Source organism: Mchenga conophoros, linkage group LG6 (genome assembly GCF_057382185.1).
Source record: "Mchenga conophoros isolate Kocher_MC1m ecotype Shallow Benthic linkage group LG6, M_conophoros_male_GT1.1, whole genome shotgun sequence".
NCBI classification, from domain to species: Eukaryota; Metazoa; Chordata; class Actinopteri; order Cichliformes; family Cichlidae; genus Mchenga; species Mchenga conophoros.
In genome coordinates, this window is record NC_140531.1 from 42,473,029 (window position 1) to 42,500,277 (window position 27,249).

Sequence of the window (27,249 nt, forward strand, 5' to 3'; positions counted from 1 at the left end):
TTTTTTTATTTTCACTGCATGATCTGATAAATGTTGGAGTTTTGATCAGCGCCGCCTCTGACGTCCTGGTTACTTCCTGCAGGTGGAGGAGCTGAGGAGCCGACAGGAAGTGGAGAGGAAGAAACAGGAAGTGAGTCACAGCCAGAAGATGGAGTCTCTGAAACAGCAGTACGAGGCCTCAATAGAAGGTGTGTGTGTGCACGATACAGACACACACACACACTCACACACACACACAGACACACACTCACAGACACACACACACACACACACTCACAGACACACACAGACACACACTCACAGACACACACACACACACACACACACACACACACACTCACAGACACTCACAGACACACACAGACACACACTCACAGACACACACACACACACACAGACACACACACACACTCACAGACACACAGACACACACACACACTCACAGACACACACACACACTCACAGACACACACACTCACAGACACACACACACACTCACAGACACACACACACACACACACAGACTCACACACACTCACACAGACACACACACACTCACAGACTCACACAGACTCACACAGACTCACACAGACACACACAGACACACACACACACAGACTCACACACACACACTCACACACACACTCACACACACACACACAGACACACACACACTCACACACACACACACACACAGACTCACACACACACACTCACAGACACACACTCACAGACACACACACACACTCACAGACACTCACAGACACACTCACACACTCACAGACACACACACACACACACACTCACAGACACTCACAGACACACACACACACACACACACACTCACAGACACTCACAGACACACACACACTCACAGACACACACACTCACACACACACACACACTCACAGACACTCACAGACACACACACACACACACACACACTCACAGACACTCACAGACACACACACACACACACACACACACTCACAGACACTCACAGACACACACACACACACACACTCACAGACACACACACTCACACACACACACACACTCACAGACACTCACAGACACACACACACACACTCACAGACACACACACACACACACACACACACACTCACACTCACACACACACACACACACACACTCACAGACACTCACACACACACACACACTCACAGACACACACACTCACAGACACACACACTCACAGACACACACACACACACACACTCACAGACACACACACACACACAGACACACACACACACACAGACACACACACACACAGACACTCACACTCACAGACACTCACACACACAGACACACACACACACACACTCACAGACACACACACTCACAGACACTCACACAGACACACACACACTCACACACACACACACAGACACTCACACACAGACACACACTCACAGACACACACACACACACTCACAGACACACAGACACACACTCACAGACACACACAGACACACACTCACAGACACTCACAGACACACACACACAGACACTCACAGACACACACACACACACTCACAGACACACACACACACACACAGACACACACAGACACACACTCACAGACACACACACACACACACTCACAGACACACACACACACACTCACAGACACACACACACACACTCACAGACACACACACACACACACAGACACACACACACACACACAGACACACAGACACACACTCACAGACTCACACACACACACACACACAGACACACACTCACAGACACACACACACACACAGACACACACACACACACACACACACAGACACACACTCACAGACACACACACACACACACTCACAGACACACACACACACACAGACACACACACACACACACAGACACACACACACACACACAGACACACACACTCACAGACTCACACACACACACACACACACACACACACACACACACACACACACACACACACACACACTCACAGACACACACTCTGTCCTCTTTGTCGCTCTGATTTCTTTCTCCCGGCTCAGAGATGAAGACCATCCATCGCTCCGACCTGGACACTGTGGAAAAATCCCTGCAGGACACCGAAGCTTCTCTCTCTGTAAGAATCACTTTACTGCCATCATCACATTTCCATCACTCTGTGACATCAGATGAACCTTCATCAGTCCCACACGTGGGAAATTAGTTTGGTTACAGCAGCAAAACATAAGAAAAATAGAATAAAATAGAATAACATACTGTGCAATATAGAATAGAACAGAATAGAGTGCTATAAACATGAGAATGAGGTGATGCGTCTGCTCAGCGTGGGGCGAGCGTGGCCGTCAGGGCGTTTGAATCGGTGACTCTGCAGCGCTGCGTTCGTGCTGAGGCTCGCACACATTTTCCCTCCAGGTACTTCCAGATGTTTGTGTGTGGAGGAGAGCCGAGGATCTATCTGTGCTGCCGGCTCAGACGCTCAGGAGGCCAACACAAACCTGAGCTCGGTCTGCAGACGTGTTCCTGATGAATCTGTAGTTTACCTGCCGCTGAGCTCAGCGTGAACTCTAACAACGGCGCCTCTGTTTCCCCCTCAGGAAAAACTCTCCGAGCTCACGGCGGAGAAGGAGGACCTGAGCGAGAAGCTGCGAGCTGAGGAGGAGAGGAGGAAGAGGATGCTCACCGACAAGAATCTGGTAACGATGGTTTAATCTCCCTCTGAACTCCTCCTAGCAGCACTCGTGAAGCCCGCTGCTGACCATGACTGCCCCCTGCTGGTGTGGAAGAGCAGTGACTAACTCATACTAAAGGGGCAGGAAATGTGTGCTTGTTGTGCTGCTGTAATGCTGCTTAAAGCGCCGAGGGTTCCTGCGCTCACCTGCTGTGTCTGTGCTGTTTGTGCAGAAGGACTCGCACACCGTGTACCTGGAGAAGGAGCTGGAGAGTCTGAAGGTGGTGCTGGAGATCAAGAACAACCAGCTGCATCAGAAGGAGAAGAAGCTGATGGAGATGGACAAACTGGTGGGTGCAGATCTGTTTCCGTCTCAGCAGATCTAAGAATTCCTTATCTAGCAGCATCGGCAGCCTCCCGGGAATCTCCCGTACTTTGTGACTGAAGCTTTGGAAACAGTTGTTGTGTTTGTCTGGTGTTACTGCCGGAGCGTCTGCACACAGCGAGCATCGCACAGCGAGGAGCGAGTGTGTCAGTCGGACGCATTAGCTGCTTTTAAACATTTTCATCTACCTGAGCCGAGCCTGATGATTGGATGAAAAAAACGTTCTGTGTGTGTGTGTGTGTGTGTGTGTGTGTGTGTGTGTGTGTGTGTGTGTGTGTCACAGGTGGAGACGAATGTGAAGCTGGAGGAGTGTCTGAAGAAGGTGCAGCAGGAGAATGAGGACTACAAGGCCAGGATGGACAAACACGCCGCGCTGTCCAAGTACGTACTCCAGGGGGCTCATCCCCATCCAATCGTTCAGCTACCTCCTGGTTTCCTCCCTCCCTCTCCTGGCTTTCAGATAAATGTTAAAAGGCCTGTCGCAGGGACCGCCGGCGCCTCTCGCTCTCGCTGCGTGAGTTGTGATGATGAGGGTTTATCTGCTGCTGTTCTTTGACTCATAATGTGAAGAACGAGACGTTCTGTGAGAGACGAACATGTTTCTGCTCCGTAAATACAAAAGAAAGCAGATTTCAGGCAACGAGGAGCGCGAGAATGTTGATTGCTTAAAGCCTCGGAGCACATATCTCTGTCCTGTTATTGTGGCTCGTGTGAATAAGAAAGTGACTGTTTGCCTGTGAAAAACACTTAAAAATCAACTTTGTATTTGCAGTGAGTGAAAACATCAGACGTGTGGCTTTAACAGCGTTCAGAGTAAAATCCCGCCAAAGCAGCACGAACGACGGCGCCTTTTAAACGTCCCGCGTGTGCCTGTCGTGATCAGAACCCATCAGCCTCTCAGCGGGCGCGTGGAAGCTGTAAACGAGCGGCCCGCGAGCGACCCGGCTCCCCTTTCGATAAATCCTTGCCCGTCTCACGGCTCTCTGTCTCCCCCTGCAGGCAGCTGTCCAGCGAGCAGGCCATACTGCAGCAGACGCTGCAGAAGGAGTCAAAGGTCAACAAGCGGCTGTCCATGGAGAACGAGGAGCTGCTGTGGAAGCTGCACAACGGCGACCTGCTGGCGAGCCCCCGCCGCCTCTCGCCCACCTCCCCCTTCAGCTCGCCCCGGAACTCCGCCTCCTTCACCACAGCTGCGCCGTTATCGCCCAGATAACCCACCGCCCCCCCTGCGCTCCCCCCTCCCGAGTTGGAGCGGCGCCGCTGGACATGAAGCCATCGCAGACTTGTACATTTTTAAATAAATATCTTATTTTGAAAAGACGCTGCGGCGGCACCGACGCACTTAAACCAGAGGCTGGGCTGAGCTCGCCGCCTCGGAGCGCCCGGTCCTCCCGGGAGCGTTCTTCCTCCTCTGAAGAAACCAGCAGGCACGCCTCAGGGTCTGTACATAGCTCCTCCTCCCTGACCGCTGCTCCGCTCGCCTCCTCGGGGGAAACCTTGGATTTGTGGATGTTTGTGGAAACGCTCCGCCTCCAAAGAGTGAAGCTCAATCAGCGTTCCAATGGGACGGAGACACGCCTCCCACAGACCTCTGTCCTGTCACGACCTCGACCTTAACCTGCTTTGTGGAATGTAATCACCCGTGGACGTTCGACGTAGGGGGCCGGCCTCAGAGCCAAATATGCAGACCTCCCCTCGCGCCCTGAAATCACCCGGTGCCCAATCAGATGTCTGCCCTGCCGTGCCCCTCCCTCACTGACACACTGGCCTGTGTTACTGTTTCTGTTGTTTGTCCTGAAAAACCTCAGATTTACCCAGAATGCCTCAGTGTACAATGTTCTTTTTTGTTGTTTTGAACAGAATAAATGCGACATGACATCATACGAAGGCGCTCTGACTTTATTTCACAGCATCAAAGTGACCTCGGCTTCACGGAGCGCCTCGGCCCGCCGCCGGGACCACGTCAGGACCGCCTGGCAGGTAAACGTCCGCTGGAGGCGGCGCTTCGAGGTCGGACGCTCGTATCATCATGACGACAGACTTGATGGAGTAGGCCCAGCCGTGCCACGTGTACCACACCACGCCGTCGTCCGTCATGGCTTCGAACGGCCCGTCGTAGTAGTGACCGTTCAGGTTACCTGCGTTACACCTGTGAGGGGGAAGTCACAGAACAGTCAGCTGACACGATCGGCCAATAGCAGCTGCTTTAATCGCACTCTGCTCCAATTAAAGGGACAGTCCACCGAGCGTCTTCACGTCTATCCTGATAGTTCAGCTGCAGAGACGAAAAGCTTCATGATCGAAGCACCGAAAACGAGCCGTGAGAAGCTCAGCAGCATGAACCCTGCTGGGTTTAATTTTAAGGGATAAAAGTTCAGGTTTTTCTAATAAAACTTTATTGATTGATTCTCTACTCCGCTTTTTCTACCCGAGTTTAAAAAGACCTGAACTCTGATTATAAATCGGAGCAGCTGCTGTGAGAATCACGAGAAATCCTCAGATTTCTGCTGCTGGGACGTCAGCGGAAATCTGCTGGGCTGCAGAAAAGTTTGGGAACGGCTGCGTTAGGGAACATGGGGAGGCAGAAATCAAACGAGCTGATTATTAACCTTTGGTTTAAAGGACGGTGAACTTTAACTAAACACTAAAAGCAGCAGCCACTGAACAAACGCTTCAAAGCTCTTTGTGCAAAGAGCTTCAAACAGACGCACAAAGATCTTCATCTCCACAGTTCCCATGAAAGGTGCGTTTGATTTTATGAGTTGAACACAAAACTGCAGAAATGAAAGACGAACAAAGAAACGCAGCAGCTGGAATTTAAATCTGAATGTCTGAGGCTGAATCACGTTTATCAGCAAGATGTCAGTTTCCCGGGGTCACGGTGTTGGCGGGTGATGCTTGGCCCCGTCGCTCTGTCTCGTGTGGAGGACCGACTCTACAGCTCAGTTTTGGTGTACTGTCCCTTTAAGCCTGCAGTAAACGCGTCGCCGTGCGCGTCTCACCTGCTGAACCACCAGCCCGCCTTGCTGTGTCTGACGCACTGAACGTCGGCGTCGATGCAGTTCGGCCGGTCGTAGGTGCTGAACTTCACCCCGTCTGCGCATGGACTGCCCGGTCCCGCCACGTGGGCGTCGTCCAGAGCGTCGCCAGCGTTCCCAATGAACTCGCCCAGATGTAACTGGTACTGGTCCTTCAGGTGAACACGGGAGTGAAAGCAGAGTGATCAGGCTCACACCTGCAGCGCGACCTTCAGCGAGGACACTTAAAGCCATTTACAGCCGGACCCTGTTTGACGCGAACCTCACAGGTCCGTGACGGCGAGGAAGACCACGCGCTGAAACTGCGAGTGCTGCAGGAGCTCACAGTTACAAATCTGATGCTCAGACTCATCGCAGCCAGTTCGTTCAGCACCAGCTGATTAATCAGACGCCTTACACACACACACAAAACGTGCAGTCAGCAGAGTGACCCGGGTTATTGTTCTGCAGCTACGTTTAACGACGCCCCTTCAACGCATCATTTTCACAGCCTTTGAAGGCCTGAGGCCACACCTGGGTTCAGGTTTAACGTCAGGGTCAGGTGTGGGGCCTCCTAAAACAGCAGCAAACAGCTCGTCTTACTTCCTCCTCTCGTGGTCATCGCGCCGACACTACGGAATATTCTGCAGCTCCTCCCCCTGCTGTTAGTTTATCTGTGTTTATCCTCAGCAGTGCAGGAACACAGAGAGGGAGAGGACCGCCGATGGGAACAGAGACCGGCGGTGACCTTGATGCTGCTGCTGGGGACCGTAGTCTAAATAAGACCGAGTGTTATGAGAAACCCATAGGAGGTCAAAGGTCAGGGAGAGGCTGTAAAGTGTTCTTAGCGTCAGATTGAATTTAAAGCTGAGACGTTCCCGCGGTTACTTGAGTTTCACCTGTTCGCCGTCCACCTTGAAGCTCTTGTACTCGGCGAAGCGCTCGTTCCCCTCAAAGTCCTCCATGTTGATGCGCAGGTCATAGTTCCCTAAAACACAGAAAGCATCAGACACACACACACACAGACACGCACACGCACACACGCGCACACACAGACGCACCTTGTGATGTCAGATGGTGCAGGGGTTCATTGCCCAACCAGAACTCTCCAGCAGGAGAGAAGAGGTCTCCGAATCCATGCTTGTACTCCACCCACGCTCTGCACACACACACACACACGATGACACATTTGTTTGCACTGTTCACGTGTTCACGTGTGTAAAGGTGACACACCTGTCGAAGCTCTCTTTGCCGTCTCTCCTCCTCTGGAAGACGGTCCACCCTCCTCCGTGGTTCATGTCGCAGTACACGCTCAGCGCCGTGGGAGCGCTGTCTGGGCGAATCACGTACAGCCCGCTGGCCACGTTTCCATCCTCAAACACCTCAGAGCAGTCTATATATATACATACACACACACACACACACACACACACACACACACACACACACACACACACACACACACACACACACACACACACACACACAGATAAGAAAAAGATCTGGTTCAATCCCAGGAGGAGACCTCGTCCTCCGTAACGCTGCATCTGTCTGACATGAGTCTAATAAAATAACCATTCCCGGGTTTCTCTGATCTTGTGACGCTCTGTGTAGACATGGTTTGTTTCTCAGATAAAGGAAAGCGTCCGGTGCTGACGATGTAGGGTTTGACCCACACACGGTGGATGCAGCCGTACCTCTGTAGAGGTCGTCGAGGCCCAGGTACGAGTTGGGGATCTGCTGCAGCTGCTGCGCCTGGCTGCTGTGGAGCTCCTGGATGTAGCGGTGCTGCTCACTGATCACGTTCATCAAGCCCTGGATCTCCGCTTCCAGCCGGCTCACCCTCTCCTCACACGGCACCGGCGCCTGGACAGGAGGATAAAAACGCTCTCCTCTGGCACTCGGCAGTAACGAAGAAAGTATGAGAGGATCATTGTTGTCCTCATCAGTGTTTCTGTGATCTACTCTCAATCCTGACTGAAGCTCGTAACAGCAAACACTCCCATGATTTCTGAGACTGTTTCAAGGACTTTAAAAATGAAATCATTTAAGTTTCTGCCAATGAAACTCCTGCAGAACTGCCAATGCTTTGATATTAATATATACAAATGCAGTTTGAAATAAATCCATATTTATGATGCTGAAATCGTGTGAAGCTGCGAATCTAAACGATATAAAAGCCGAGATTAAAGAATCATCTTATACACACTGATGCCTCACCTGCAGCGTGGAGGTAAAGGTCAAAGGTTATTGGGATTACTTTTAGTAAAGGTACTTTTTGTAATCGCCTCATGCAGATTTGAATGAAAACGTTCACCAGCAGGGGGCAGTGTTACAGTGACCGCGTGCTGTTTAACGTTGATTTGTTTTTATTGTAAATGTGTTGTTAAATACTGAAGTTACACTGACTCACTGCTCCCTCGTGTGGAACAAAATGGTATTACATGCACGTCCAGCTCAGCTCTGAACTCGAATGCAGATCTTTTCAACAGAATATGGAGATATTTGGGCAGAATGTGCGTGGTGCGTGTTTCTTAGTTTAAAGGAAGTTAGCAGACGTACTTTGAGTTACTCAGCACTGCATCAATAAATCACAACGCAAAATTAGAGCTGAAGCTTGAACAGATGAGGAGTTATCAAAGTGGGGTTCAAAAGGTCAAACCAAAATAAAACTGAAATATGATCATTACTGTTTATTTCTAATGTTTGTATTTTACTCTGTCACAATAAAGTAAACATTCAGTTTTTATTCTGTTTCTGTCATTTGTTAGTTTGGTTGATGGAAATAAAAATCCTGAGACTGAAGTGCAGAAAAATAAAATGATACCAGTGAGATGAATTTCTTGTTCTGTACAGTAAAAATGAAATCTGAATCTAAACCACGTTCAACACCAACGTTCTCATTTTTCAATAAGTCATCGGAGAAGCACAAACAGTGTCCCTGTGGACAGAGCTCAGTCTGCGCTTCCACTGGAACAAAGCGACGGCTGCATTTTTCACCCCTCTGTCATCAGCTGTGTGAGGACCCAAATCTCAGAGATACTTAAAGCAGGAAGTACAGAGTGCACGAGGAGAAATATGTCACACGGACGCTCCGGTTTCTTACCGCCACAGAGGAAGCCAGGTGAAGCAGAAAGGCCACGGACGTCCTCAGCGTGACCATCATCGGCACTCTCATCGACTCGCTGCCCGACCCTCCTCCGATTAGCCTCTCCGCCTCCTCTGACATCGCTGCACAGCCGTGGGGAGCCTCCATCTAGTGGCTGCAGTGACTGAGCCAGCAACACCGACCACTGTACACAACAAAGATAATGACGTGATCACCAGTGAATGGGTCAGGAGAGACATAAATAAATGCTAAAATAAAACCATTTCTATACACTTATTTTTATCTACTTCTCTGTATGTTAATACAAAGAGCAAATCTGACCATCAGAACTGATATGGCATGTATTTCTAAGTAGTTATTAAGTTTTATTCAGCAAACAAACACAAATGTTGTATAATGTGCATGGGTACACATGTTTTATTACTGGCATTAAATTTAACTCAATTAATCATTAAGTGCATTTAAAGTAAACATTATTTTAATTTTCAGCTAATTCCCTCTATTTGTGTCATTGTTAGTCTTCCGTTCCGCACAACGTAACACCGTTAGCTAGTTATATTAGTTATTTTACAGCATATTTAATACATAAAAACAAACAAAACAAAAATGTGCGACTCCGGTGGGACTCGAACCCACAACCTTTGAATCACTCCTCAAGTGCTTGACTAGAAGTCCAATGCGCTATCCATTGCGCCACGGAGCCACCTGTTGCACAGGCTGCAATGACAGCTTTTTAACATCCTCTTTCCACACGAGGCCCTAGCAACACGGCTAATCCGCCCGTGTCCGCTACACAAACAATAATGCTATAAAATAGCACTTTAATGCTAACGTTAGCTTAGCACCGCTGCTAGCTGCTGTCAGCCGGCCCGCTTCTCCTCCGCCCTCTCTTCGTTAGCTCACACATGGAGGCTCAGGCTCTGTCCTCAAAGACAACTACTCCTCCGACACTGATCATATTTGCTTTAGCAGTCATGACGTCAGACTGCTTCGCTTGTTTCAGCAGAAACAACGTCGGAGAGCAAACGTCAATGTCCTAGCTCAATTCAGTGAAAAACACTACGTAAATTGCGTGCAACTGTGTCATTTAAACACTTTATAAACAGATTGAGTCGTGTCTTGAGTTGCAATTTGAGGGTTCATTCTGTGATTTTAGCAGCGGAGTTTTTATTGTGAAATTCTTAAAAACCGGAAGTGATATGTGCGTTTCGAAAAACTAGAAATGGCTGAGAGAACATGCAGGACCAAAATCTAATATGTCTGATATATCGTGACGTGAAACGCGAGGTGAACAGAGAACATCTCCTGTGTTACTTTTATCTGCAGCAATATGCTAGTGTGCTAACGGACTACCCAGGTTTTTGAGGAACCAGTGACAGAAATGTGCCAGAGCCCGGATAGCTCAGTCGGTAGAGCATCAGACTTTTAATCTGAGGGTCCAGGGTTCAAGTCCCTGTTCGGGCGTCGATTTTTTTCGCCCCTTTAGTTAAAGAACCTGCTCAAAGTGAGCCCACATATTCTTTGCATTGCTGCAGTGACTCAAATATAGCTTTTATGTTTTCATTGTAGGAGTAAATGTTAAACGCCTATGACAAGACCTCCCACCCACTCCATGATGTGCTGCCCAGTCACAGGAGCACACTGAGATTACCCATAATGCACCACTGAACGATGCAGAAAATCATTCCTCCCTGTACAACTCAATCTAATACACAGCAGACAGTGCAGCGGTTACACCCTTTTGCAGATGCTCTCCTGTGAAAATATCAAAGTGTTACAGGTTACAGTCAATCATATATATTTAATCGCTGTAATAATCCAGAATTGTAGAGCTATTTTTCGTATTTTGTAAACTTTGCAATAAATGGTTTTTTTATGTAGTTCAGTCTGTTACTGATCTTATTGTCTTGGAGTGACTGTGACCACATCATTTCCTAAGGGATTAATAAAGTATTCTGATTGGGATAAATTTACAACAGAAACATGTTTGGCTGCTGTGGACAGAGTCCAGACACACACAGAGCTGTTGATCGGCTGCTCAGTCAGCCTTTGCTTCAACCTTGAGTGAAGCTGAAGCACACTGGGCCCATGCCCCCTTTTTGGGCTGTGCCAAGGCCCGGCCACCAGATGCTTGCTTTCGGGCACCCTCCCCGGGCCTGGCTCCTCGGGCAGGGTAAAGTGTTCCCTCGGTGATATTCTCATAATGGTCTTCTGAATCGCTCTTTGTCTGGTCCCTCACCCAGGACCAATTTGCCATGGGAGACCCTACCAGGGGGCAAAAGCCTCCAGGCAACAGCCCCTGGGATCCCTGGGACACACAAACCCCTCCACCATGATAAGGTAGCGATTCACATTTTGTTAGCCACGCTGAGGTGCTGGGGGGATGATCTCGTACATGGTTGTCATAGTTTCTGTCATAATCGCCAGCAGAGCCTCTGTCAGTTACTTTTTATTTGTATCTGTTTTTTAGGGTGTCCCACATGGGTCCAATCTGGGACCAGCTCTCCTTTGTCAGGTACATAATTAAATGAGACATTTCTGTAAGCATGATAATTCAGTTTTATTAATACAGCACAACCCGCATCAGTGAACATATTCAGATTCTTGAAAAGATAGTGGCCACACTATCCACTCATACTTAACTAATGATGATCTGTATGAACAGTTCCAGTCTGGTTTTCGTCCCTCCCATAGCACTGAAACCGCACTAATAAAAATAACCAATGATACTTCTCAGCCCTTTCCTCTGGTTGCAGGCGTGCCCCAGGGATCTGTCCTGGGTTCTTTTCATTATCTTCTTCCGCTTGCACACATTTTTTGTAAATACAATATCCAGTTTCACTGCTATGCTGATGACACCCAGCTTTATCTGTCCACTAAACCTGATTCTGCTCTCCCCCGTCCTCCCTCACCCTCTGATTAGCCGAACTAAATTCATGGTTCTCTTCCAATTTTCTCAAACTCAATAGTAACAAATCTGAGCTCCTCCTGGTCGGCACTAAACAAACACGATCCAGAACTAATAGCTTTTCCCCATGAGTGAAAAGTCTGGGTGTCATGCGCGATGCTACTCTATCTTTTAACCCACACATCAATAACATCTCTTGGTCTGCATATTTCCAACTCCATAACATTAATCGTCCTTTTCTCTCCCCACATGCCGCGGCCATTCTTAGCCTGGCCACTCTCCGGATCGATTACTGCAACTCTCTTCTTTTTGATCTTAGTCAAAAATCTATCCATCAGCTTCAGCGTGTCCAGAACTCTGCTGCTCGTATCATCACCAGGACTCCTTCTATGCACCACATCACTCCTGCTCTGCAGCAGCTTCACTGGCTTCCAGTTAAATACCGCATCAATTTCAAGATACACATTCAAGGCTACCCATCATCTCTCGCCTTCATACCTCTCTGACCTGGTTCAGCTCACCATCCCTTCTCCGTGTCTCACATCCTCCTCCTCTCTTTCTCTTTCCGTCCCTTCCCCCAGCTAGCCACCGTGGGGCCCCCATCATCCCTTCCTCCTGAGATAAGAAACATCACTTCCCTCCCTCTTTTTAAGTCCAGACTCAAAACTCACCTGTTCACATTAGCCTATTCCACATACATTTGTCCATCCTGCTACTTTAATTTATTTTATTTATTTGCTCAACGTTTTATCCTTATTATGTTTGTTCCTGTTATTGCTTGTGTACAGTGTCCTTGACTGTTTTTAAAGGCGCTTTGATAAATAAAATGTATTATTATTATTAGATGGAGCACAGGATGAGACATATCTGCAGTCTGAGAATAAAAGCCTGCAAAGTTAAAATTATAATTAAATAACTGTTAAGTCTGGATTGTTCAGAAATATCAAAGTGTGACAACAACCACGAGTCTACAGTGACCTCTGCTTATCCTTACCAGGGTTTCAGCGGGGCTGGACCCTATCCAAGACGAGATACCCCCTGTACAGGTCCACAGACACTTATGTGAATTTCAGAATCATCGTTAATCCCACTGTGGACTGTGGGAGGAATCTGGAGTACCCAAATATTCCCTTTGAATTCAGGTAAAATTGAAGTTTCCTTCAAAATAAAAAAAAAAACTAATTCACATAGTTTTAAGAATTAAAATCAGCACGAGGCTGTGAGTGTGAGTACACTTAATAACAAAAACCAATCAGTCAGAATCTGAAAATAAACATGAGCAAAACCACAGAGTCACCAGTGAAAATGTTCCTCACACAGGATCAGACCAGATTTCTAGTTCGTGTGATCGACAGCAGTGATCAGCAGAGGTGCAGAGTTTTTACCATCATCACCATAGCTGGACTGGCCAGCGGCCCACCGGGCATTTGCCCGGTGGGCCGCTGGCGATTTTTTGTTTTTATGGGCCGATCGATTTTTTTTTTTTTTGGAAGGGTATAAATAATGAAAGGTGTTGGATTGGCCAATTGGTCATGATCGACTCTGGGCTGGACCAATTACAGCCGAGGAGGTCGGATGCACCCTCCCCCTTGTTTAGCAATCTTATAGACGAACTAAAGAAAATGGAGAACAAAAAAAGGAAAGGAGGTGCAGAAAAAATTAGGGCCAAAAAGAAACAAGCCCTTCAGGCAGACGCTGCCAGATGTGTAAAAATAACTGAATTGTTTGGCGGTAGCTATGGCATAGCTTCCACAGATTTAGCAACATCAGCAAGTGGTGGAGGCCAGCAGGTGGATAAGGGAAAGGGGAGGCAAGAGGAGGAGAGACCCGAGGCGGCCACCGGTCATAGTGGCAGAGGAACTGAACTTCAGGTAAGAAGTTATGACCTGCAGTCTCTCTGTGTCAGATATAAACCAAGTTTAGTTGGAGTTTGTTTTCGTTGTGCTGACTTTTTACAGTCGCTTAGAATAACTGGTGCTGCTACTAGCTAGCATGACGGAGTTTAAATACTGCTGGGCGGGTGCTATGAAGTTACTGATAGTAAATTTTATTTTATGCTTAAGGTTAGTTTCTCAAATTCCTCAAAATCTTAACAAATTGTGCCAATCCATGTTGCACCAGGCTGATTTATCATCAAAAGGGGAGAAGTCTGTGACAGAGGAGACAGAAGAGCAGCAGAGAGAGATGGAGAGATGACTTTATGTCATCCATCAGGGATGCATTTGACATATGTTTCACATATTATAGCCCAACAAGTTACTCATAGCAATTTAAATACGAGCAATCTGTTTTTGGCAAATACCGGCTATTGCAGTTAAGAATACAACAGCTTGTTGCCATTTTTTGTGTTTCTTTTTATCGCTGTGTAACTGAGTTCAATTGAAAGCCTGCATGCGCTAGTACCTCTTGCCACAAGTTCCCAGAATCCTTTGCGGTTTTACCCCTGAATGACGTCACATTTTTGGTGGGCCGGTCTCTAGTCAAAATGCCCGGGCCGATTTTTTGTCCCAGTCCAGCCCTGATCATCACTAGTACAAGGACAAAAGTACGGGAAGAGCTTCTCTGTGAAGGAGCAGCCAGTGAACGAGTAGATCAGAGCTGCAGCATCTACGTCATAGAAGGAGACCAGACCCTCCTCATAGTCCACAAACACCCCCACCTTCTGAGGACCAGACCGGAGACAGAGACGGACTGGAGGGGCGGCACAAGCTTTGTACTCATTTCCATTTCTCAGACAAACAGTCCAGAGACCGTTCTGAGGTCTCAGTCTGATGTTTCCCTTCCTGTTGATCGACTCTGTGGACACTCCTAAGTCCCAGTCAGTCTTTCCTTTAACCTGAACCTCAAAGTAAAATCTGCCTGAAGAGAAACTCTGCTCTGTTAAAACACAAACACAGTAAGAAAATCTCTCTGGGTTGTCCGGAAGTTTCTTCCTCACATCACCATGATTCACTTGTTTTCCATCGTCAGACAGGATGAGGTCAGGATTTGCTGTATCAGGATCCAGAGTCACGTCCACTGCATCCTGCTGGACCCTCTTCAGCTCTGCAGCCTCAAACAGCTTCTTCATGTCTTTCCTGAGTGTCTCCACAGCTCTCCCCACGGTCCCCTCATATGATGGTGGACGGACTCTGACCGCTGTCCAGTCCTTGGTGCTTAGAGCAGCTTTCAGGGAGGAGAAGCTTTGGAGGAGGTGGAGGTGGTCTTCAGAGCGTGAGAGCTGCTCCACCTCAGAGCTTCTCTCCATCAGCTCAGAGATTTCCTGTTCCAGATCTTTGATGAGTCCTTCAGCCTGTTTCTCTGTAGTTTCCTGTTTGTCTTCGATCTCCTTTATGAGCTCCTTCAGGCGTCTCTCAACAGACTCCATCAGAGCCGTGAGGACCTGAACACCTTCTGCTTTCTGTCTGTCTGCAGCATCTTTCCTCATCTTCACCGACTCTTTGATCTCCTGAATCTTCAGTCGTCTCTTCTGGATCATCTGCTGAATCTCAGCCTCTGTCTTCTCCAGCTCTGCCTTCTTTCCTTCATATTCTTCTCTCAGAGGAACAACTTCATGAGCCTTGTGATCTAAAACAGAGCAGAGCATGCAGACACATGTCTGGTCGGTCTTACAGAACAGCTCCAGATGTTTATCGTGCTTCCTACACATCCTGCTTTCCAGGTTCTCCACAGGCTCAATCAGCTGATGTCTTTTCAGACTTGTAGCTGTCAGATGAGGCTCCAGGTGAGTCTGACAGTAGGAGGTCAGACACACCAGGCAGGACTTCAGGGCCTTCAGTCTGGTTCCAGTGCAGACGTCACAGGGAACTTCTGCTTTCTGCTGAGCTTCATGTCTCTGAGCAACCATCTCAGACAGCAAAGTGTTCACCCTCAGCTGAGGTCTATTGGGAAACGCCTTTTTACATACTGTACACTGACATGGAAAATTAATATCCCAGTGCTGAGTGATGCACTTTTTGCAGAAGTTGTGTCCACAAGGTGTGGTGACCGGATCAGTGAACACATCTGGACAGATGGGGCACAGAAGCTCATCGTCAGACAGCAGATTGGTGGCAGCAGACATGTCTGCAGTCTGAGAACAGAAGTCAAAGTTAATATTGTAAGCAAATAATTGTTGTTTAGAAATATGAAAGTGTGACAACAACCATAAGTTCAAGCAGTGACCTCCAGATATTCACTTCAATTTTAAATTCACTTTTATTCATATAGCAACAGCAGCTGTATACTGTAACGAGCCTGCAGTGATTCAGAGAAATCAAAAGGTGACCCCCTACGAACAAGCACTTGGTGACAGTGGGAAGGAAAAACTCCTTTTTAACAGGCAGAGGCAGAACCAGGCTCTGCCATGTTGGCTTCTCTTCACTGGTTACCTGTTAAATCCATTCAGGCCAATGAAAAGACTTTCGGTCTGCCTCATAGTAATTCTGGCAAACCATCAGGCGACTCCGGAGGGGAAAGCCCAAGGTGGGGTCCTAACCCTAACTCTTCAACAGGTGGTCGAAGACATACTTTGAGGACCTCCCGAATGCCACTGATTGATCCTCTATGAGGCAGGGGCTGGGAATTACTCAACCATCTCGGAGGGTGAGGTCACCGGCGCAGTGAAACAACTCTTTGGAGGCCAGGCTCCTGGGCTGGATGAGGATCGCCCCAAGCTCCTGAAGGGCCTGGATGTTGTAGGCGTGTCATGGTTGACACACTATGATACTTTCAGTGGAGATGTGGGGTGGTGCCTCTGGATTGGCAGACTGGGATGGTTGTTCTTTAAGAAGGGGGATCGGACAGTGTCCTTCAACTACAGAGGGATCACACTCCTTAGCCTCCTTGGGAGGCTAGCGTACTGGAAAGTAGAGTTTGTGCATTTATAGTTTAACCTCAGACACACAAGGAACAATGCAGATATCATCCTCAGTTCAAGTGTGTGAGAGTTTGTCCATCTAGTCTACAACTGTGGAATTGGAGACGACATACAGCGACATCCCTCAGAGGCTGGGGGTGCTTTGGGACCGTCTCATAGTCTTCAGCCTCTCCCATAGTCAAGAACTCTGGGCAGCAACTGAAAGACAACGACTGTAGACACAAACTACAGAAATGAGCTTTCTCCAAAGGGGGGCTGGTTACTCGCTACTTCTCCACATGAAAAGCAGAGAGTTGTGGTGGTTCAGGCATTCGCCCAATTCAAAATCCTGCTCCTCACATACAAGGTCTTAAATAATCAGGCCCCATCTTATCTTAATGACCTTGTAGTACCATATCACCCTATTAGAGCACTTCGCTCTCGCTCTGCAGGCCTACTTGTTGTTCCTAGAGTATTTAAAAGTAGAATGGGAGGCAGAGCCTTCAGTTTTCAGGCCCCTCTTCTGTGGAACCAGCTTCCAGTTTGGATTCAGGAGACAGACACTATCTCTACTTTCAAGATTAGGCTTCAAACTTTCCTTTTTGCTAAAGCATATAGTTAGGGCTGGACCAGGTGACCCTGAATCCTCCCTTAGTTATGCTGCAATAGACGTAGGCTGCCGGGGGGCCTGTGGTTTATATGCCACTCTGCATTTCAGTTATTATTCATCTCTGGCTCTCCCACAGTGTGTCTTGGTGCTCACTTCCTCCCCTCAACCCTAACCCGCGGTTAAAAGTGAGTATTTCCTTCCCACTGTTGCCAAATTGGGTTTTCTCTGTATTATCACATGACCATGATATAGGCACCTTGTCGTGATCTGTGAAGTGAACTTCCTGCCATGCATCCCATAAATGGCTTCAAAAGTGTGTTGGTTTGACAGGCATGTGACCAAACACGTGTTTTGACTGTTGCAGGCAAACATACCGTCAGCTCAGGTAAAACAGTTTAATCTTCACTTTTTACTAATTATATGAGGTTTTTATCTTTTACGTCTCAGACTGAGTGAAAATTGACATTTTCTTATTTGCTCATTTGAAATTTGACCTCAGTCTGTATCTTGTACTCTGTTTTTTCATTTGGTTGGTGCATTCACAGCTTTAACATACTTTGAAAACCCAGTGTTCAGATTTTGTACCTGATAAGCTGACAAATGTAAAAGTCAGTGTAGTGCCACCACTGAAGACCTGAACATCATCTTACTCACTGCAGCAAGAACAAAGCTGCCCTCTCTGAATGAGTCTGACAGCTACAATCAGAGCACGCTCTACAAAGCTGTTGGTTTAATCCCCAACCTGAAACATTGAGTTTACAAACCGCTGCACTCACCAGTATCTGAGTCAGGTGTTGACAAAGACTCGTGTTTGAAGATGAAATGGTTTCAACTAAAGCTTCCGTTACTCTGAGAAGCTTCATCCGCCCTGACAAACACTTCCTGCTGTTTTTTGTCAGGTTTCCTTTGGTAGGTTTGCACTGATCACAGCTGCACACCTGAAACAAGACGAGCTTCAGACGCAGGCCCTTCTTTAGTCTGACAGCAGCAGTTTTCACAGGTTTCACTCGGTGAGCAGAAACAAGCTGCTGCTCTGGTCTTTGAGAGTTCACTGCAAAAACATGAAGTTTAAACAGGAAACATCCGATTTAACAGATTTATTTAACTCTCATGGGTGCAGGAGTTCAGAGGTGTCTTTGGTTTGCCCCGTCGCATGTTTAGCCTCCATGAGGAGCGATCCTACCTGGAAGACCAGCCCCACAGCGCCTCCGTGTGGGAGTAATGTGAAACAGCTCTAAATGAGAAGAAGGTTTTTGGTAGCCCTGTTTCTCGTGGCTGTACTGATCTTTAGATGTGAGCGTGCAGCTGCTCCACGAGCTTCTATCTGAAACGTCGCATTTCTGTCTCCTGTGGCGATGAAGCTGCGAAGGCTCAAAAATGCTGCAGCAACGATGTGGATTAAACATAATTTGATGGTCCACAGAAAATAATTATGATAAAAGAACATTGTATTACTTCATTAAATATGCAAAGTTAGGATTTCTCCCAATGTGTGAACTGCTGGAGGAGGTCAGAGGTTAAAGGTCAGAGCGGTGTCTCAGTCTGGTTTTAAAGCTCTAACAGAAAATGACCTTTTATTGACGACAGACGATCGACCAATAAAAAGCTGCAGCAGGAAAAACAAGAAAACTGATATTTTCATTTCCATCATCATTTAAACGCAGGAGCACGCAGCTCTCCTCCAATCAGGAGTCAGCATAAGGCCAAACCTTTTTCTTACCACATTTGTAATCAGATTACATTTTACAGTCCACGTTTCAAACACTGAACATCAGCGCAGCCACCGTCCTGCAGCAGGAAGTTTATGAACCATCACAACATCACTGATGTCAGTGATGCAGCACAGCTGGTGGAAGGAAACATGCAGATGTTCACAGATGTTCAACTTCTGTAGATGAGGAAATATCCAAGTAATTTAATGTAACTGAATATTGAATCTTCCATATTTAATATCTAAGTTTATTCCTTTATGTGTTTATAATCCTGGAAAATTAAATCATGCAAATAAACATTTTCAGCTTCAGGCAAGCTCACAGAAACACAGACTGTATATCAAAGATGGATGTAGCTTCTGGTGATGTATCGAATGCAATCGTTAAATTACGAGACAAGTTTAATAAATATGGAGGACCAAGAAAGTCTAAACATTTCATGAGTTAATAATTAATTGGGGCAATAAAATATGCATTAGTAATTCCAATTATAAATTATTATCTAAATAAAGTAATTAAGGAACTATTAAAAGCTGAAAGGAAAATGGATTTACATTTAAAAAAAAAATCAAATCACTCAAATCTTTGTTAAAAATATTATTTTGAAAATTTAAAAACAGGTTTTTCAAAATAAAGGAGAATCAAGTGAATGGATGAAGATTAATCTCTATGATTCGTCCTTTTCAAATCCACGTCCTTCCCGTTAGCTGCTGGATCACATCTGGGATGAACTCTTTTGGTCTTTGGAGGGAAATCGCCGTAAGAACGAGTCGCGTTTCAGAGCGTCGGCTCCCTTTTATTCCCCTCGCTGTTAACAGTAACGTCGTCATGTACAGAAACATCACATGATTATTTAAAGCATGGCTATGATTTTCCACGTTGCATAAAACGGCCTCGTCGTAACAGGATCAGCTGCTACTTCACTCCTGGAAACACAGACTGTATAACAAAGATGGACAACAGAGTGGCGAACCGTTCCAGTACAGCTGTGATGTCACCCACCTTTATTTACACTCAGACAGGAGGATGGTAAACCACAGCTGCGTGTCATTGCTCCGCCCACTTCCTCACTCCGCCCACAGCGTGAGGCTGGAGGGGCTTCCCCGAACAGTCCTCCGTACGCGGAGGCTCAGCGTGTCCCGTGGAATCAAACACACAGATCACAGAAAGACAAACCCACCAACCCCGACCAAACAAGCAGCTACAATCAAAAAGTCACGTCAGCGTTCATCAGCTCCTCCTCCCGTCTGTTGTTATAGGTGACGCGCAGTCACAGCTGGCAGGCGTTTGAGCTCAGGAGAAGAAGAGCTGCTCGCACAGGCGCCGCGTCTCCTCCGGGCTGGACACCTCGTGGCCGACGGTCCGGGGGTCGCAGTAGATCTCGTAATCGTTTCCTCCCTGACGTGAAGACAGAGACGCACAGAAAGATGAGCCGTGCTGCAGCTCACGACTCAACGAAGCGGCACGTTAAACGAGGTTGGTGGAAAAGTTTGGCCCCAAACTCGCTGCAGGTTGACAGTCGCACATCTGTGTGTCCTTCAAACACAGCGTCAAACAGCTGCAAGTGTTGCACGGTGACCACTGAACATGCCAGATGTTTGAAACAGGTCAAGTTCCACCCTGAGCCGTAAAAACATGAAACAACGAGACATTCAGACCCTGCCGGCCGGTCTGAGGACCGAAGATTCATCTGTCTGCACCAGGGGTGTTAAACATAAGGCCTGGGGGCCGATGAAGACTCGAACATTCACAGAGCGGCGTAATAAAGACGAACAAGGACGGAAACTCCTCTGAGTGACCTCACAGGAGGATCACAGTCGGAGTAACCTGACTGTGCCGTCAGGGGCGTTTCAGCGGCCCCGCCCACTCAGGTGTGCTGAATGTGGCCCGCGATGTAAACGGCGTCCTGCTCTATAACACACTGTTTACTCTCTACAGTGGACATGCTCACACAGACATGCTGCACTGATGTTCTGGGTACAAACTAACTCCCTGCAATGACAGTATAAGTATTATTAGTATTTATTTATTAAACATATAAATACTTAAAGTCAGCCCCGCTAGAATAAGGAGACAGGTGTCATAAGCCACTCATTACAAGTACTTATGATGTAAGATTACATTCTCAGAGTTACTGCACTGCTTAAAGTTACTTACAGAATAATTATCTTTCTGTTGCTGTGACAACCTGACCTGTTACCTTCCTACCTGTCGTTTCCTCCACCTGCACAGACTTTGTGATGACAGAAAGAATCTACTGATTTCTTTTTTTGGTCTCGGGCTGTAAACAGTTCGTTTAACACGGGGACGGACTCACTGCTGCCCCTGCTGGACACTACAGGAGCTGCGGTGTTCAGCTTGCTGCTGGATCCAGCTGCATTTCAGGAATAATGAAACAGATGTTTCCAGGAACGACTCTTTGACCCGACCGGCCATCGTTTACCTGCCACTGATATTCTGCCTCCGTGAGGAGTCACGTGACACAGACTCACAGGTTTGGTCTTGTCTCCAAAGAAGTGGATGGTGGAGTAGTCGTCCTTCTCCACGATGCCGAGGCAGTACCTTTTATCCCAGCCGTCAGGAAACACGTCAAAGCTGATCTGACCTCCTGCGGACACACAAAGACCGACAGGCTGCAGGAAACGAAGGCGCCATTGGCATCACAGTGAGGTAGGACAGCCACGCCGCCTCAGTTTGTTTCAGGCTCGCGTCACCTTCAGTGAGGCGGCGTGCCGGCTGCAGCAGACTCACCGATGGAAAACGAGAGTCCTTTTCCTTTGAACTCCTCCTGCAACACGGACACAAACGTCTCTCGGATTTTCTCCTTCTGTAGGAAACAAACACCACCGTCTTCATTTCAGCAGCAGCTTCAGCTTCACAGCGAAAGAACCAAACAGGACTTTTACCTCGTCAGTACATTTTAAATGAGAACAAGCTCAAAACCTACCAAATGTACCACAAACAGACATTTTTGTTAATTACAGGTGGAGGAGGCGGGTGGAGCCGGGGTTTAGGGTCAGCACGTGGGCGTTACCTTGTCCAGCTCGTAGAACTCGATCCGCTCCTCTTGCGTGCAGCTGCGTCCGATCGGAGACACGTTCAGCATCCCGTTACGAAACTCCACGAAGGTGCCCCTGAGAGACGACACAGAGTCACATGACGCCCACCGCAAAACCGCCACAGTCCTGATACATGCAGTGATTCTGACCTTTTGACCTCACGGGTAACACACCTGAAACCCTCACGGTTTCATGGCGAGCACTTTTACAGTTTAAACAGTTTACTCTCACAGCTGAGCCACGCCCACAGCCCCAAAGGTAAGAACGGCGTGTTATAACGTGGATCTTTAACCTCCTCGGACCTGCGTCCACAGATGTGGACGTCACATTTTGGGTTATTTAGACCAAAATACTCAATCTTGCTCTACATGGGCCTGATGTCCACTTACGAGGACGCTATGCTGCTGCTGTTCTATCGACATTTAAATAAATATCATCATGAGTGGCTCTGATTTTTCTTTAAGGTAAAAAAAATAAAAAAATCTGGTAATTCTTTGTTTTTACATTCGATATGGCAGCCTCGCCTCTGTCAGTCTGCCCCAGGGCAGCTGTGGCTACACCTGTAGCTGCCTCCACCAGTGTGTGAATGTGAGAGTGAATGAATAGTGGCATTGTGAAGCACTGTATAAATCCACTCCATTATCAGGTCCCAATGTGACCAAATATCAAAGAGAAATTAAAAATGCTGCTGTGGAAGAGTTCAGGTCTGAGGAGGTTAAAGAAACTTTTCACTGTTTAAACCCGTCTGCTGGATCAAACCAACACGCCCTCCGACCGACACGCCCTCCACCCCCCTGCCAGGCTGTTACACACACGCTAACCAACACACGGATGTGCTGTCACCTTTTCTTGGGCAGTTTGATCTTGGCCATGTAGTTCAGACAGAAGTTTATGAAGTCTTGCAGCAGCTCCTCCCCCATGTGGGCCTGAATGGACTGACACACACACACACACACACACACACACACTATAAATGATGATGTCACTCATTAAGGGAACAAAGGTATCCACACCTGCCTGTCCTGAGTGTAACCTGATACCTGCTGTTTGTCTCACTGGAGGGTTTCCAGCATCAAAGCATCTGAGTCTGGTTTAAGTCCAGACTTTGACTCGGACGCTCCAGAACCTTTATTTTGTCCCTTTGAGCCAATCAGAGGCGGAGCTGCTGGTTCCTGCGTGGTTAGTCTGATGCACACGTGACTCAAAGCTTCCAGAAAGTTCAGCTTCTGTCTCGTCAGCCCTCAGAATATTATCCTCCAGATGTTTGTTGGCAGATGTGCGACGAGACTTTGTGATCTTCTTGGTCAGCAGTGGTTTCTGCTTGGACTCTCCCATCTTTGCCCCGCCTCTTTCTTACCGTTGAGTCGTGACCTCTGACCCTAGCTGAGCTTAATAGATGTTGTTCTGGGCTCTTCTGTGACCTCCTGGATGAGTCGGCGATGGTTCCCAGGCTCTCAGCGTGGGTCGCTGGAGTCCCACAGCCTTAGAAATGTCTCCATCACCCTCTCAGGCTGATGATGTCACTGACTTTGCTCCTCAGCTGCTTCTTTACATGCTGATTCCAGATCAGTTACATAAAAAGGTAAAACGCCGTCTCACCTGCACAGAGTGTAACTGTCCGCTCTTATACGCCACCAGGCCGTTCTCAGCAAACACGTAGTCCACCTTCTGGATCACTGCGCACAGAACCGAGACCAACAAGCGTTATCATCTCTCTGGTATAAGCTGCGTGCAAATAAAGGGACAGTATCAGACAGGATACAGAGCGGCGTTCGTCTCACCGTCGTCTCCCAGCTGCTCCTTGATCTTGCTGAGGTCGGACCCTCCGACGACGCCGACCCGAACCCGAGTCCTCAGCTTCTGGAGGAACTCTGCCATGTCCGGGGTCACCCGCTGAAAACACACAGTGACACGCCCCACATTTACCGCCATGACGGACACAGAGTCTACGACTCGCAGCTTTGTTTATCTTCTGTCATTTATTCATCTTTTGTTGAGCTAGCTGTGGTCTGGATGCTGTGGAGGGTCTATCAGCAGGAAAAGCTGCACAACTAATTAAGCCCAAATATTTATGCCCTTGTTCATATTTTCCAACCCACCACGGGGTGAACTGGAGTCTGATGGGCCACTTCTGGCCCCCGAGCCTTATGTTTGACATCCCTGCACTCAGCCAGGGTTCCCGGCCGGCACAGGCTCAGCTGCTTCCCTCTTCTTTATGCAGTGATGCTTACCCATTCTGTGTGCTGCACAAGCACAGCAGCGGCTCACTGAACCTTCCTCTTTTCCCCAAAAACATTGATTTCAAACTGGTCAGGTGTGTCGCAACACAGGAAACAAACGCTGTGAAACGCTGCGGTTGTGAAACTTTCAGTAACAATCAGTTTATTAAAGATTTAAAAACGCTGCACACAGTCAAACACGAGAAGCCTTCGACTGACGAGATCAACGTCTCTGTCACTACAGTTATAAACGCCGACGTTTCTGCAAGAAAAAAGGAAATCTGACGACATCAGCAGTTTACCCGTCTGCTGATATTCAACTCCAGCTTCAGTGAAGAGTCCAAGTTCTCCTGAAACAGCAAGTCTGCAACCTTTAATGCACTCGCAGTTAGGCCCGAGCTCCCGTTTTAATTTACTTTAATCTTTTTTAATTGAATGTTTTGCATCATCATTATGACATCATCACACATGCTTTCATGGTGTTTACACCAAACACTGACCATGTGATGCACATCAAACCAGGAATGATCAGTTTCCTGTTCGTGGCTGACAGGAGGGGGACCCGGTGCGGTCTTCTGCTGCTTCATGGCTCGCCATGTTGTTCAGAGATGTTCGTCTGCATTCATCAGCATGTATACAATCAGTCTGGCTGCTCTGCTCTGACATCAGCGAGGTGAGAACTGTTGCTCACTGGACTGCTTGTTGTAAACAGAGAGGGCTCTCTTTAAAGTCTCTGAAATCGTCTTTCTGATGCTCAGGCTGAACTTCACTGAGTGTCTGACACATGATTGGTTGATTAAAATATTTGCGTTATTAAGCACTTGAACAGGTGTGCCTGCTGAGTGTACCCTGTTGGCCATTCATCACTACTCGGTTCGTCTTACTTTGCATTTTCATTTCAATGACGTCACATTTTTTAAATCACAGGATGAAAAGTTTGCAACCTTTTACAAATTTTTGCAGTAAAACTGAACAGCTGTGCACACACGCAGGGCTACACTGAAACCAAGAGTCTCGGGGTCATGACCCCTGCTCCACCTAAACCTTCACCTAAAGCAGTCTGCATGGGTCAGAGGTCAGGGTCACCTCCTAAAGAACATTTTAAACATGAGTGACTCTGCTGGAAGAACAGGCCAAACACGTAACCTTGCAGGGCCGTTAGGGGGCGCTTAACCCGGGGATTAGTGACATGCTAGCAGAAACTACCGGGAACACGATTAGCACGAGCGTCGCTTGAGTCACCTACGTAATCAATGGCCACGTGAAGGGTGTTTTATATTTAGGAGGTGACGACAGTGATTATACTCACCACGGATATAAATGTAACTAATAGTTTGATGATTTTTTTTTTCTAAATCCTAAACTCGTGTTTCACATTGACGTTCCGTCAGACACTTCCTGTTATAGCAAAAAGCTAGCAAGACGTAATTTACCGTTACATGCGTCACCTAATATCTTCTATGTTTAGTAACCACAGCGATAACGTTACACTGTCAGAGATTATTATTTTATTAATATCATTATTATAAAGATGTTTGGCACTGGCAGTCCGCCCATACTGGCTAACGTCGCTTAGCGGAACCATTGTTACGTAGTTTCTGCGGAGCATTTTTGCCTGCGGAAGAACTACAATATCAACGTGGAGCCGGAAGTCGCAGTGTCGGACAGTACAGTCATGTTTGTCTGAAGGTTTGTCAGGTGCACTGATTGTTTTATATCACCAGTGGTCTTGCCCTCGCGCGCGCGGACATATACACAAGCACGCACACATTTCCCACCTGTCTCGCGGCCGTAAGCGTGCCGTCAACGTCAAAGAGGCAGAGCGTGCTCGTGTCCACACCGGCGTCACTCATCTTCCCTCCGCTCCCGGACCCACACAGACACGCTGACCGCCTCCCCGCTGCTCCGAGTGGGCTCGCCTCCTCTGCCGGTGTTCCGTAAAGAGCAGCTCGGTTCTCCCTACACTACCTGCTCGCCGCTTAGAACTACAACCACGGTTCTTCTCTTCTTCTTGGGTGTGTACCAGACTGACAGACGCACAGTGCTGCCACCTGCTGATACTTTGCAGTATCTGCGTAAAAGATTAAACAAATTAACTTTAAACTGTTGTGAAATTACAATGATGTTGTTCATTTTATTTTATTAATTCATGTATTTTTATTGAATCATTTTATATTTACAATTTGCTTATTACTTGTTTTTACTGTCATTAATACTTTGGGACAGATGTGAAGCTTCCTCGCAGATTTTAAAGGCGAACCATTGTGTTCTTCATTATTTCCTGACATCTGCACAGGTCTGTGAAGGTGGATTAAACAGGGTCATATATCATTGTAATTAAACACAGGCTGCAGCTGTAGATAAATAAAAACAATTTAAAATTCCTTTGTGTGTTTAGTGAGTTTAGTTTGGACTCTCTTGTCTCCACACTTCCTCCTCTTCATCGTGTGCTTTTGGCTCATGAACCAAACCCGTGTCTTTTCAGCTACGTTAGAGTTTAATGTTGGACCAGGAACATTTTTCCTGTTCAACTTTGCACAGCTGCTCAGGAAAATGAGTAAATTATGAGCACAGGGTTGTGCAACAGGGTTTGTCTTCATTTGATATCGCTTCAACACAACACACAGATGTTGGGACACAAAGTCTTTAATGAAACAGAAAATTACAACACTTCTACCTGTGAGCTTTGAGGCCTGTTTTCAGTCCTGATATTTGCTTT

General features: G+C 47.4%; 4 protein-coding genes and 2 non-coding genes across 13 annotated transcripts in view; 2 read left to right on the forward strand and 4 right to left on the reverse strand.

Moving 5' to 3' along the window:
- Positions 1-4,942, forward strand: part of LOC146573377 (uncharacterized) — a 56,108-nt gene extending 51,166 nt beyond the window's left edge. For all 7 annotated transcript variants that reach the window (XM_085278185.1, XM_085278186.1, XM_085278184.1 and 4 more), the window contains 6 exons: positions 83-188; positions 2,049-2,122; positions 2,601-2,699; positions 2,908-3,024; positions 3,343-3,440; positions 4,059-4,942. In XM_085278185.1, the coding sequence (XP_085134311.1) occupies positions 83-188; positions 2,049-2,122; positions 2,601-2,699; positions 2,908-3,024; positions 3,343-3,440; positions 4,059-4,272 (708 nt within the window). In that variant the 3' untranslated portion in view covers positions 4,273-4,942. The remainder of the gene's footprint in view (positions 1-82; positions 189-2,048; positions 2,123-2,600; positions 2,700-2,907; positions 3,025-3,342; positions 3,441-4,058) is intronic.
- Positions 4,932-10,165, reverse strand: LOC146573378 (fibrinogen-like protein 1). 2 transcript variants are annotated; one of them, XM_085278192.1, is made up of 8 exons: positions 10,018-10,165; positions 9,183-9,369; positions 7,774-7,942; positions 7,310-7,469; positions 7,138-7,235; positions 6,976-7,064; positions 6,062-6,249; positions 4,932-5,208 (listed from the first exon to the last, which is right to left on the reverse strand). In XM_085278192.1, the coding sequence occupies exons 2-8, from the start codon at positions 9,330-9,332 to the stop codon at positions 4,989-4,991; spliced, it is 1,074 nt and encodes a 357-aa protein (XP_085134318.1). In that variant the 5' UTR covers positions 9,333-9,369; positions 10,018-10,165; the 3' UTR covers positions 4,932-4,988. The 2 variants fall into 2 exon arrangements, with proteins under 2 accessions (XP_085134318.1, XP_085134317.1); XM_085278191.1 differs by having other exon boundaries at positions 9,825-10,165.
- On the reverse strand, positions 9,797-9,888 carry trnar-ucu (transfer RNA arginine (anticodon UCU)). The gene is given in 2 exon segments: positions 9,797-9,832; positions 9,852-9,888. It is a non-coding gene; the product is annotated as a tRNA-Arg (tRNA).
- A 411-nt stretch (positions 10,166-10,576) lies between the features above and the next one.
- trnak-uuu (transfer RNA lysine (anticodon UUU)) lies at positions 10,577-10,649 on the forward strand. The gene has a single exon. It is a non-coding gene; the product is annotated as a tRNA-Lys (tRNA).
- Positions 10,650-11,767: 1,118 nt separating this feature from the next.
- On the reverse strand, positions 11,768-16,156 carry LOC146573381 (E3 ubiquitin-protein ligase TRIM39-like). Its single transcript, XM_085278270.1, has 2 exons — positions 14,623-16,156; positions 11,768-13,487 (listed from the first exon to the last, which is right to left on the reverse strand). Exons 1-2 carry the CDS (start codon positions 16,154-16,156, stop codon positions 13,429-13,431), a joined length of 1,593 nt encoding a protein of 530 aa, XP_085134396.1. The 3' UTR covers positions 11,768-13,428.
- Positions 16,157-19,478: 3,322 nt separating this feature from the next.
- pmm2 (phosphomannomutase 2) lies at positions 19,479-26,556 on the reverse strand. Its single transcript, XM_085278260.1, has 8 exons — positions 26,309-26,556; positions 24,093-24,204; positions 23,911-23,987; positions 23,155-23,246; positions 22,287-22,386; positions 22,004-22,079; positions 21,745-21,860; positions 19,479-20,650 (listed from the first exon to the last, which is right to left on the reverse strand). The coding sequence occupies exons 1-8, from the start codon at positions 26,381-26,383 to the stop codon at positions 20,546-20,548; spliced, it is 753 nt and encodes a 250-aa protein (XP_085134386.1). The 5' UTR covers positions 26,384-26,556; the 3' UTR covers positions 19,479-20,545.
- Positions 26,557-27,249: the final 693 nt, after the last annotated feature.